The sequence below is a fragment of the Zalophus californianus genome, chromosome 5 (assembly GCF_009762305.2).
Source record: "Zalophus californianus isolate mZalCal1 chromosome 5, mZalCal1.pri.v2, whole genome shotgun sequence".
In the NCBI taxonomy this organism is placed as follows: Eukaryota; Metazoa; Chordata; class Mammalia; order Carnivora; family Otariidae; genus Zalophus; species Zalophus californianus.
The window spans coordinates 35,615,878-35,628,272 of record NC_045599.1 but is presented as its reverse complement, the minus strand read 5'-3'; the positions used below and the strand labels follow the sequence as shown (position 1 = coordinate 35,628,272).

The window sequence follows — 12,395 nt, the reverse complement described above, 5'->3', positions numbered from 1 at the left end:
GATTCCATGTGGATAAACGTGTCGCCTGCCAAAAAAAAACAGGTGTGTCCAGAGCACCCAGGACCTGCAGAGGCAAAACCTGAGAACAGGCACGTGCTGCAGCCTTGAGTGCTTGGAGAAAGGCATTATGTAAGCCTCTGAATAGTATGAATTCCCAGTTATTTTTCAACAAGGAAGACACAAATGAGAAGTATATGAGCTGAATTCTTAACCTCTCACTGGGTCTGTCTGAGAGAGGGTCCAGGATGAATTAAATGCACTAAAAGAATTAATGAGAGCTATAATCCCAGCAGCTAGTTAGTGTGATCCATGTAAAACAAAGCCCAAGAATCTATTCCCACCCCCCAGCCCCAGCAATGCTGTACAACTCATCCCAGCTGCCGATGAATTTGAAGTCAAGCATCAAATCAGCTCTCTCTGGGGCCACGGTGACTCTGCATTCCCCTCACAAATGGGCCTCTTCTTTGGAATCTGCATGATCCAGAGGTGGAATATTTCTTTAGTGAAATGTAATGTAAAACTATAGTCTGACGATAATCATCACAGTTGTAGCCAAAGTTTATTAGGTGCTTACTATGTTCTAGGCCCAGTATCAAGTACCTGACATACACTTGCACTGGCTCACTTAATCATGTAACTGCCCTCCAAGGAAGCTGTTCTTAGTGGCTGATTTTAGAGATGAGCAAATGGAGGTATAGAGGTTCAGAAAGGGAAAGTAATGCACTCCAGGTCTCAGAGCTGCTAGGTGACAGAGATGGCACTGAAACAATGCAGGCTGACTGCAGAACCCCTGCTTTCAGCCACCATACCAGGCTGCCACACACCTCAACAGAGTCAAAGAGTTGTTCTGGCAGTGACAGAAATGAACAACCTTGACTGTTTGCCCCTTCCCCCAAGCCTGTGTGTCTCTCACTTTAGCTGGCATGCACATCACCAGAGTGTTTTTAAAAATACAGATGCCTGGGTGCCTGGGTGGCTTGGTCGGTTAAGCATCTTGATCTTGATTTTGGCTCAGGTCATGATCTCAGGGTCTTGGGATTGAGCCCCATGTCTGGCTCCACACTCAGCATGGAATCTGCTTGAGACTCTCTCTCTCTCTCTCCCCCTTTGCCCACCCCCCCACTCTAATAAATAAATAAATCTTTAAAAAAAAAATACTGACACCTGAGCTCTAGTCAAGACTTCCTGATTCAGAATGTACCAGGGAGTACCTTTCTTCTAGATATACCACTCTCATTTCTGCTATATGATGTATCCATGTGGCAACCTGGAGATCAAATGTGATTGCCCTTGCTACCATTCATCTGGCAGCACAGTTGAAAACCCCTGTTCCAGCCGTTCTGAGGTGATCACAAATGAGAGTGACTACCTGGGCCCAGCACATTCAAGGTACTGCTGAATGCATACTGCTTTGTGCATAGTTGGTGCTAGATTTGGAGGGGCTGCTGCCTGCTGGTATGCATATTGAGGAATCCAATCAAGATGGTTCAAGTGCCCCCATGGCACACTGGATGGATGCTAGGACAGACGGCTTTAACTGCTTCTGTAATTCAGTCTACTAAGATTTTCACTTCCATGGCTGAGGAACTGACACAGACACCCCTTTGGAGACAACGTGGCATGGGGAAGGGACATCACCTGGGTACGAATTCCTCCCAGCCCTTCACCAGTTGTGTGACTACTTAACCTCTGGAGCCTGAGTTTGTCTGTCTGTGAAACGTGGTTACTAAGAACCTATGTCACCAGGTGATGGTCAGTTGTGAGAATGAAGTAAGATAGTAATGTGCTTTAGGCTGCTTGGCATGTTAGGAGAGGTATAATAATTTTAATTTTTATTGCTGTTCTTACTGAATGAGGTTCAGATCTAACTTGGTCTCAAAGTTCTTCATCAAATGCATTAATTTATCCTTCCACACCAGCCCCCCACCCACCTCTGTCTCTTTACAGGCAGATTGCTAGCTTATTGAAAGTTTAAACTCCGGGTACATAAGCAACACTGGAAACATTTTCCCTTAGAATTAAGGTTGGGTTTGCAGGCTAGGTCACAAAAGCACATAGAACCACATCTCCTCGAGAACAACCCCACAAGTTGAAACCAGTAGGCAGAGTAATCACTGGCTAATAGTACAGCTGTGAGGTCAGAAAAACTGGGTTCAAATCTACTTCGTTGCTGTGTGATTCTGAGTACATTATTTGATATAAATTTTATTTTCCTCCATTGTCCCAAATGGGGACAGCACCTGTGTCATGTAATTGTGAAAATTAAGGGAGCTGTTGCTTTGCACGGTGCTTAGCATGAGAAACCACTTGATAAATTATGGAGCCATATACATTAAACATACATTTAAAAATTGATTTCTAAGAGAATGTTTTCTAAGTACAATTTGGAAACAGATCTTTCCACAATCCTCAGTTCTAGAGACAAGAGCTACCCGAGCTACCCTCTGCTACTTATATAAAGACTATTCCATGTTCCTTCTGTAGACCATCACTGTCATCCTTCTCTCCTGTGGACGAGACTATGACTCATTTCCTTTAGCATCTTACTCAAAATTCTACCTCTCAGAAAACATTTCTTGACCAGCTATATATAATTTGGATATCGAGTCCCCTCCTCACTAAAATATTCAGTGGTTTCCAAATGACTTGCATTTGTTGCTGTGATGCTTTTTAAACCCTGTATCTCCCTCATAATTTCCTTTCTTTTTTTTCACAAAGTTTAATCTCAGAGACTGCTCCCATTTCATTCCTAGCCCCACTTCTACCACACATTGATTTGTCTGAGGAGCCACACGCTGCCCTGGGGCTGACCGAAGTCCTTACCCAGCAAAGAGCAGGAGAAAGGTCTCTTTCTGGGAAGACACCACTGTCATCAGAAAGACATCTTTACCTTTAGGCAAAGGGAAAATGCCACCTGGAGAAGATTCTACTACTATCCATAGATTGAAGCTGAAGAATCTTATGGAGGTACCTGGGACACAAATCGTCTATGTACACAGAAAGAAAAACACTTCTGGAAAACAAGACACACATCCAGGAGCATCAGCTATTATGTCACATGCTTCCATGAGCCTGAAGTGGAGGTACGAAGACAGAAGACTGAGACTATGAATTCCCAAGGTGACTCTCAGGAGCTTCCTCTCCTGAAGAGGGAGGCGATTGACAGCCTGAGGCCAAGCACGTTGGCACAGACTCATGTCTATGACAAAAGAATGGGCTCCACCTTTAGCACAGAGCAGGGACACTGCAGAAAGGGGAGAGAAATTTCACAGGTGGGAGGTAAGATGTCAGATGAACATTCTTTATCTTAATGGTTACATATTTATTTTAATGTATACTTGAGAATAACATGGTGAGACCATCAAATTCATGTTTTTAGAGATTTTACTGAATAGGATGAGGCCATGTAAAGAAGTGAGTGGCTTTAAAATTAATTTTTTTTGCATTTCAATAATCCAACTTTATTAGACTGAACATTTACTTCAAAAATGCAGAAGAATCATACAAAATGAACATACCTGCACATAATAATCATAGCTGAACATGTAAAGAGAGAATGATCTGGTATTACAGAGAAGTAATTCTCTTCTCACATAGAATGGGAACAGGATAATTAATAGCCTGAAAATCACAGTCAAAGGAGATTAGTGAGACTACTGAGGTCAGAAGTGATGCAAGTTTTCCATACAATGGCCGGCACCAGACTTCACGACCAGCTGGGCAGGGTGACTTTTAGCCAGCATATCCAGAGAAGCCAGAGCATCACAAAGAAAAATTCTCAGAAATTTTTTTTTCCAGCTTAAATATTCCCTTTGCTGGCATTTTTACCCCATATTTGGGTTCAAATGCTCACTTTCAGGATGTACCTCTAGAATCACTCTTCCAAATAACCTTTGGAAACGTTATATAGAATCTCAGGAGTTTAAACTTCTTTTGTCACAAATGCAATTCATTGTCTCTCCTTTCTTTTCATAGCACCAAGCTTCTCCCAATGACTCAAATTTCAAAATTCCACATTCTTCTCCTTTGTTTCCTACATAAAACACATTGCAAAATTAATTTTCATATTCTCTTCTTTTCTCTGTGTTCCTCCTGCGATCTGCTTTCTTTCAGATTCTGTCAAGAATTGGTAACATAATGCTGTAGGAAGACCATAGGTTTGCAGACAAATAAACCTCATTCTGAATCCATTGCCTTCTCTCTGTTATATGATTCTGCAAAATAATTTCATCTTTCTAGGCCTCAACCTTAGCATCTTTAATAAGTACCAAGCATAGCATAGCATTAAAAAATGGTTATCCTGGATACATGTGCCATCATCATCTAACTGGTCTACAGGTTCGTTTACTTATTCTTTAAAAAAAGTGTATCAAGTGTCTACTGTAAACTAGAAACTATGTTATGCACTGAAACTTTACAAATCAATTTAAAGAAATGTATTAAATGACAGCATATGAGTTATGTGTTTGTCAACCAAAGAGTGAATGAAGGTTTATGCAAATGATTCAAGTTTGGAAGGAACTGAGCTAGGTGTCGAAAGTTCCCTTAAACTGAAAGCGTCACCTTACAGAAATACACATTTTTTTCTTTTTTTTTACCCACAAATGACCTGCCGTGTTTATTTGTACTTTAATTCTACAGAGTAAACTCGGCAAAGTGCTTTGATAAAGGAGCCTTCTGTCTTTATCCACAGATGAGACAGAGGGAAGAGTCAGGTGTGTGAAAACGTAACAGTGCCCTGTCACCTGCTCATGTCACAGTGAGGGGTGGCTGGGTTACAAGCTGGGGTGGGGTGCCAGGAGAACCCGCCAGCTCCTGGCCAGTCACCTACCCATCCTGTGGTACTTTCCAAGCCAGCTTGATATCGTTCTAGTTTCTTGGGGAAAAAAAGGTTTTTCAAAACAAACTATAAAAGTCTATGTATATATGCCTGCCTACATACTTTGCAATGAAAACATTTCTTCTTTGAGAAAGGGAGGAAAGCTAATAAGCACCCCTCAAACACCCGAGGTTCCATTCCTGTTTCCAGGGAGCATTTCATAACATTCAGAGGAAAGACAGGCTGCTTCACTGTCTTCTCGTCTTCCATCCTCCTGTCCACTGTCTGCAGACAGAGACATCGGCAGCTCGTTCCTCAGCTTAGGTCTGTCTGTTCTCACATGTCCTGACCTTCCATCCTCTACCTCGTGTGATCAAATTAATCTTGGGTCAGGATCTAATTGATTTTCTCCTAATCTTTGTCTTCTTTCTAACATGCTCCCAGAATATGCTTTGAGATCCGTTCCAAAGCTGCTTCTGCCTCAGTGTAATTGTCTGATGGGTCCGAATCTACACTGTCCACTGCTTAGCACCAAACGCCAGGTGACTGTGGCTCCCCTAGCAGCGTGAGGAACACATTACCCCACAGGCCAACGCCGTTCTCGTCCATGGTAGATATGGGGAGACCAGCCCTGTTTGTGTTCCCTGCTACACTCAAGGGCCCAGGCCAGGTGCAGACCAAAGTGAGAATGGCCCAAGCCACATATTTAAGAGGAACACAGGCTATTGTTTAAAGGGAACTCAACCCTAGTGCTCACAGCCCTGAAACTGTGCATATCTTCTGACCTAGAAATTCTTCCAGGAATTTAGCTTAAGGAAATGATCAGGCCTGTGAACAGATTTAGCTACAAAGATAACAGTAGCTTTACTCATAAAAGCTAAATATCTGAAACAACCCAAATGGTGCTAAATTCACCAAGGTCTAGCCATTTTATGGGACAGTATGACATCTTGAAATGCAGTGATGGTCTGGGGACAGCGAAGATTTGTTTTCAGAATGAAAATGAAGGCCATTACTTCTGAAATACAGGGGATAAAAAATGTTTTTTGTTAAAAAAAAAAAAAAGGTTTTTTTGGTGACAAATAAAAAGATGCCAATCCACATATATATTTTCTCTCCTCTTCAAGGCCAAGTGATTCATTCTTCTGCTCTGTATCTTTACTGTGCTTCATAAAGGTTAACAGCAACAATAACAACAACATCCCCCCAGCATTTACTGGGCACTTACTCTGCACCAGGTACCATGTGAAGTAGTCTAATCTGCACAACAACCCTATGAGGTAGAAACTGTTACCCCTGTCTTCCAGAAGAGGAGCCTGAGGCCCTGGGATGCTAGGTGACTTGCCCACGTCATGTGCAGCCAGAGACGGCAGACACAGAACTAGCAGCCAGGCAATGTGGTGCCAGGGCGTGCTCTCGCACCTGTCTGTGTTCCGCAGTCTCTGTGAATGGACTTCTCTCTCCGAGGGTGGTGATCACGGTGACTTACCGCTATCTATTCACCTACCTACTCCCCTCCCTCAACTGTGAGCACCTTACAGACAAGGTCTGATGTTTATATTCCCAGTCACTCGCAGGCAACATGCAAGTGTCAGCTGTGTGAAAGAATGAGCCTTGGTATTTGTGCGTGATTAAACAATAACTAGTAATAATAGCAGCAGCTCTCAGCCAGCAGCCCTTGCCAAGTCCAAGACTTGTGCCAGATGCTTAAATGTAAAATTTTATTTACTCCCTAACAAATCCCTATAAGAGAGGCAATCTTATCCCTACTTTACAGATGAGCAAACAGAGGCTGAAAGAGGGTAAAAGGCTTGCTCGTGTGTTGCTGCTGGTGCGAGAACCCAGGTCTGACGGGACTCCAGGCAGAGCTTGAGCCCTCAACTCCTACACTACACCACTCAGCTGTCTTATTCCAGAAGCTGAAACAAGCCTGAATAGTTTAGGGCCCAGTCACCTGATAACTGCAAAGAACTCCATTCTGACATGAAAAAAGGACTCCGTAAAACTGGGGTGATAACACTGTGCTTCTTGGAACAAAGACAGTGTTATTCTCTAATTAATTCATCCATTAAGTTCACCCATTTATTAAGTGTCCACTCCATGCCAGGTTCTGTAAGAGGTGGAGTAGCAAGATGAGAAAAGCCAGGGCCTGGCCTCAGAGTCACTTCAAGTGGGGCACGTGACTCACACTAATAAGCATTTAATGACAAACTGAGAAAAGGAAACTGCTTCTGTGGGAGCCGCTAACCAAAGAGGGGCCAAGGCAGTGATGCCGGAGCTGAGCTCTTACTGTGTCGCAGGAGGAAACAATGCTCAGCTGTTTGCCCAAAGGAGATCTGGAAGAGAGAATCCTGCACAGCAAGTGGCCCTCGCCTTTCATTTTCCTCACACTGTTTCCTGTCCTACCCAGGCTTACTCAGCAATGAAAGTGGGGAGGGCCCAGCCACACACCATCCTCAAGGACACACAGGACAGCAGCACACAGAGAGGCTGGAGATGTGCACCCTGAGCAGGTGGGAGGTGGCACAGGACATCTCTTGAGCACCTTGCTGGCCCCGAGCCATGGGACTCACGTTTTTCTGCTGACTGCATGGCGTGGAAGAGCGTCAGGGGCCTCTCGCTGCAGGAAGGGGGCTTGGAGTCACTGCTCTTCTTCCGGGACAGGTGCAGCTGGGCATTGGTGAGAGGTGTATCAGGCACGGTGTTAAATATCTGCAAGTAAAGTTGCATAGAAGGGTTACATGCTGCTGTGAGTGGGAGAGCAAGCCCCAACCAGCACACCTGAAAGCTTGGTGGTATCAAAGAATCAGCAAGAAGACCCGAAAAGACCACCAGCATTAGCTCAGGACTTCATTTGAAACATCTCTCAGAACTGGCACTATACATTTTCTTTCGGAAGTGATTCTCGGAGTTTGCCAACCATTCACTTCCATTTCTAGCCCCTTCTGCCGTCACTTTCACTGGTCCTCTCTCTGTTGTTCTCTCCAGGGAACAAACTGTGCTAAATATAAGCCATTGTCTATTAGTAGGGCTTTGAGTGTTTTGACTACCTTTGTCCAGAACCAGTTCATCAAAACCCTTTACTTTTCTTCACTGGTTCTACTGACCAGTTCTTAATGATTGCTTTGCAACTTTCTTAGAACGTGAAACTGCATTTAAATAACTTTCCAAGAAGAAGCCCAGAGCAGGGCACCAGTTCCTGGTCCTCAGTCATCCTTAGATGGAGACTGCTTTCTAGTTCTGGAGCTCTGTGTCATCTTTGATGCTGAGAGTTTTCTCATTTAAAAGGGGAAATAAAGGCTGATGATAAAAGTAACCAATACTACAATTTGGAAAATGTAGAAAAGCATTAGGAAAAAAAGAGAAAAACTTTCTAATTCCACTATTTAGAGACAACCACTATAAGCATTTGAGTTTTCTTATGCACTTTTTTCTTTTAAGCTTTTACTTAAGGAAAAAAAAAAAAAAAGTAAAGTCCTGGGTAAAAAAGCAAGAACAAAACAACAGACAAAAATCGTGACAATATCTTTTCTTTTTACAGACAAGCATGATGTAATTATTATAACAGCTACACTTACATGGTGCTTACCATGATCACCATAGCCACCACACAATGTCACTTCCCTAGGGATTTGTCACTGTGTGTGTTTTACATGTGGCTCATTCAGTTCTCAGTGACCTGGAGCAAGATGTACTGTCCTCACCATTTATAATAAAGAACCAAGACAGAGATTAGCTGCCTCACTTATAGATATAATTACAGATAACATAGAAAGCTGTATCCCTAGATTTTCTTGATTTCTTTTCTTTTTTAAAGATTTTTTTATTTGAGAGAGAGAAAGAGAGAGCACAAGTGGTGGGGGCAGAGGGAGAGGGAGAGAGAGAATCTCAAGCAGACTCCCCGCTGAGCAAGGAGCCTGATGTGGGACTCGATCCCAGGACCCTGAGAGCACGACCTGACCTGAAACCAAGAGTCGGACACTCAACTGACTGAGCCACCCAGGAGCCCCTAGATTTCTTTTCAAATGCATATAAATGATAACACTAATTCATTCAGTCAAGAAAGATCTTTTGAGCATTTACTTCATACCAAGTACTCTGGATATCACAATGCACGAGGTAAACACGTTCCCTGTGGGGAACGTTTTTGCATCCAGTAGCTGTGATTTACTGAGCGTTTGCCATGCCAGGTATCAGGTTAAGTGCTTTGTAGGAGTTACCTCATTTAATGTCAAAAAACCATTTTCCCTAATTGGGATTACATAATCTACACAGTTCTGTATCCTATACATCTAACATTATATTTCAACATTTCTCCTTTCTTTAAAAAATCTTAAACATGATTTTTTTTTAAAGATTTTATTTATTTATTTGACAGAGAGAGACAAGCGAGAGAGGGAACACAAGCAGGGGAAGTGGGAGAGAGAGAAGCAGGCTTCCCACCAAGCAGGGAGCCCGATGCGGGGCTGGATCCCAGGACCCTGGGATCATGACCTGAGCCAAAGGCAGATGCTTAACGACTGAGCCACCCAGGCGCCCCTTAAACATGATTCTTAATGGTTGTGTAGCAACCACACTGTATTAAGATATCAATATTTATTGATCTACTCATTATCATGTCTCACTCTGGAGCTAGCCTCCTCCTGGATTTCGTCCTTTTCAACAATCATGAGTAACAACAGGAAGGTGGGGGCACCCCACTTCTTTCAACTATGGGTAGCATTAAATATACTACACTCTTTCCAATGGCCCTCTCTCCTTTGTGAGTGCATTCAAAAGCAGAACTCTGAAGATGATATATAGGAAGCAAAGTCATAAGAATGATGACAATTTCAGCCAAAACAGCTGCTCTCCATGGGCTGGCAGGTCCTTGGGCTCCAATGATGCCAGCCAGCTGGTTAAGTCAGTCTTGCTCCCAAACACAGCTGTCTGAAAACAGCATTATCATATTTTCCCTAGGGGACTGAATTTTCAACAAAATAAACTGAATCACAACATAGCTGAGTTCAAGTGGGGCGAAGGGGTAAGAAGAGAAGGGGACTTAAAGCAAAAACACAGAAACGTCCTAGCTTCCAGAGGAGTTGGCACCCCTAAAAATAAGTACCGGGGTTATGCGTATGTGCAGTCTCCTGAGTTGTACAAGGGAAGCAAAAAGAAACTATGGCTGTTGTTGAGGTCAAGGACCACAGACTCTAAGAGGCTTTCTCCCCACTTTCCTGTGTTCCCCCAAACACTGCTGAGCTGCAAGGCTCCTCCCAGGTGACCACCTCATGGTGCACTATTATCACTGACATTTAAACCTTGCTCCTGTGTGTGAGTATCTGTGCCTCGCAGGCACCACGCTAGGCACTTCACATGACTTCTAAGCACACAGGTCAACTCAGCATATTAAGTAGGGTGAGCCTGCCACAGGAGAAATCTCCTGACCTGCTGCACAGCGAAGCAGGAGAGAGGCTGGACCTGGAATGTAGGGCTGAGGCTCCTCACATGTGCACTCTCCACGTCCTCAGCTGTCATTACTCATTCGGCTCAGCTTTTCCAGCCAGTCTTCACTCCAGAAGCCATGCCCCGAATGGATAAGCATGGATTTCAACAAATAATGGTGTCCCTTAGCACCCCTCTTCCTCTGCCCTTGAGTATAGCACTCTCAGCCACCCCTAGCTGAAAACGTCTGAAAATGAATTCAGATATGTGATAGGCCTCCGCCCCCTTACGTCTGGCCTTCAACTTTTATTTCTCTTTTCGTAACTGGAAATGAGCTCCCTGGGCAACATTACAACGGGCACAAAGAGAATGGATACACATTTTAATTTCAACTATCACCAAAAATGTGAGGTTATATTCCTACCTAAAAAACATAGGAAATGCTGGAGAAGCAAAGAATAGATTGTGAGGAAAGGCTGCAGATTTTGGCAGATGCGTGAAAAATTGCTTCCAAAATAATGTTTATACCCAGCCAAGCAGGAAGAGACATGGAACCCAGGAGACTCGTTCGTTCTGCACACTGGTAGGTTTCTTTAAAAGAGAAGTTGTGAGACCATACTGGAACCAGTTCTAGGAGATTTTTACCACGGGTGAGACCTACAGTCCCAAAGGCCAGTTCTCTGGGCATCATTGTGAGCCAGGCCCAGGCTGCTCAAGAGCTCTGATGGGGCCGCTCTTGCACCACAAAATGTCGAGTAACAGACACAAGACTACCTCCACTGTGATTACACATGTCTCCGGAGTGCAAGGGCACCTCTGTAAAGGACCAAGTCAGGGCAGATGATACAAACTTACGTTAAGGAGTCTGGAAAATCACTCCCCTAATGACTGTTGTTCATTTAACTCTGAAACTTGAACAAATACAAGCTGTTTAAAGCCTGCCTACTGTCTGGCTACTTTCTAGCCAGGCCAAGAGTTTGTCTCCATGCTAAAAGCCCAAGCTGGAATTCTGATGACAATTCGAATTTTTCACTTCTGTTAGTTATTCCAAACCTGTTTTGTTTGGAAGAGGTAATCTCAAGAAAATCAAATGAAGTTTCCTTCTTTCTGTTGAGAAGAATCACTGTACGAATGATCCTGCTGAATGATGCAAGTGTGAGTTCCTATCATTTATGAGCAATGGATTTATGGAGCTCTACCACATGGCTGGAACAATCCACACTTTTCACAGAGACTTTCCAAATTAACAGAAAAAGGGGGGTGGATTTATTCTGTGCCCCCAAGTGCCCTATTAATTCTGTCCAAACTTACTAATTCTGAGTTAGGAACACTTTAGAAATGAAAGTTACTGGGAAGGCCATAAGCCTTCTGGAAGCTACTGAGGCATAAAACTGTAACATAAAAAAACAACTCTGGATATCTCTTCCAAGTATTCCCAATTTCAAGCTTCCTAAAAGTGGAATTAGCAGACCCGTAAATACCAAGCTTCTGTTTCCCCTTAAGCTACAGGGGAGGGTGGTCAGGCTTCTGCAGTCACACAGGCCGGGGCCAGGGCCAGGTTCTGCTGCTTATTCAGTGGGCAAACACCTACAGCTACACTGACCTCACCATCACTGAGGGCAGCGTCATTGCCGTATCACCACAAAAAGTCCAGCAAAGGGATTCACAGCCAGTGTATGGGTAGAAAGCAAAGAGGCTTTGGAGCTAGACAGACTTGGGTTCAACTCAGGCAAGAGCCTCAACGCCTCTGAGCCTGTTTTCCTTGTGCAAATGAGGATCTAAAATCTGCCTCGCAGAGCTATGGAAAAGTTAACACACATTAAGTGCTTAGCACAGAACCTAGCAAAGAGTAGACAAGAAGTGGTAGTGGTATAAATGACAATAAAATAACCAAAATTTGTTGAGTGCTCATCATGTTAAGTTATTTACACGAATTACCTCATTATTTTACTCACAATAACTCTATAAGAAAGGTACTATTATTCTTGGCATCATGAAGGTAAGGAAACTAAGACTCAGTGAGATGAACTGATTCATCCAAGGTCACATACTTGAGTGCAGCTGGACTAGAATTTAGCATGACCATCTGGATCTTACCCACGTGTAGTCTTTATACCTATTATTAATTTGAGAGACAGGAAAAAATAAGAAG

At 43.4% G+C, this 12,395-nt stretch overlaps 1 protein-coding gene across 10 annotated transcripts in view; it reads right to left on the bottom strand.

Annotated features, from left to right (window-relative positions):
* Positions 1–12,395, bottom strand: part of ARHGAP26 (Rho GTPase activating protein 26) — a 449,937-nt gene that overhangs the window by 85,588 nt on the left and 351,954 nt on the right. For all 10 annotated transcript variants that reach the window (XM_035727446.1, XM_035727450.1, XM_035727448.1 and 7 more), the window contains exon 19: positions 7,393–7,531. In XM_035727446.1, the coding sequence (XP_035583339.1) occupies positions 7,393–7,531 (139 nt within the window). The remainder of the gene's footprint in view (positions 1–7,392; positions 7,532–12,395) is intronic.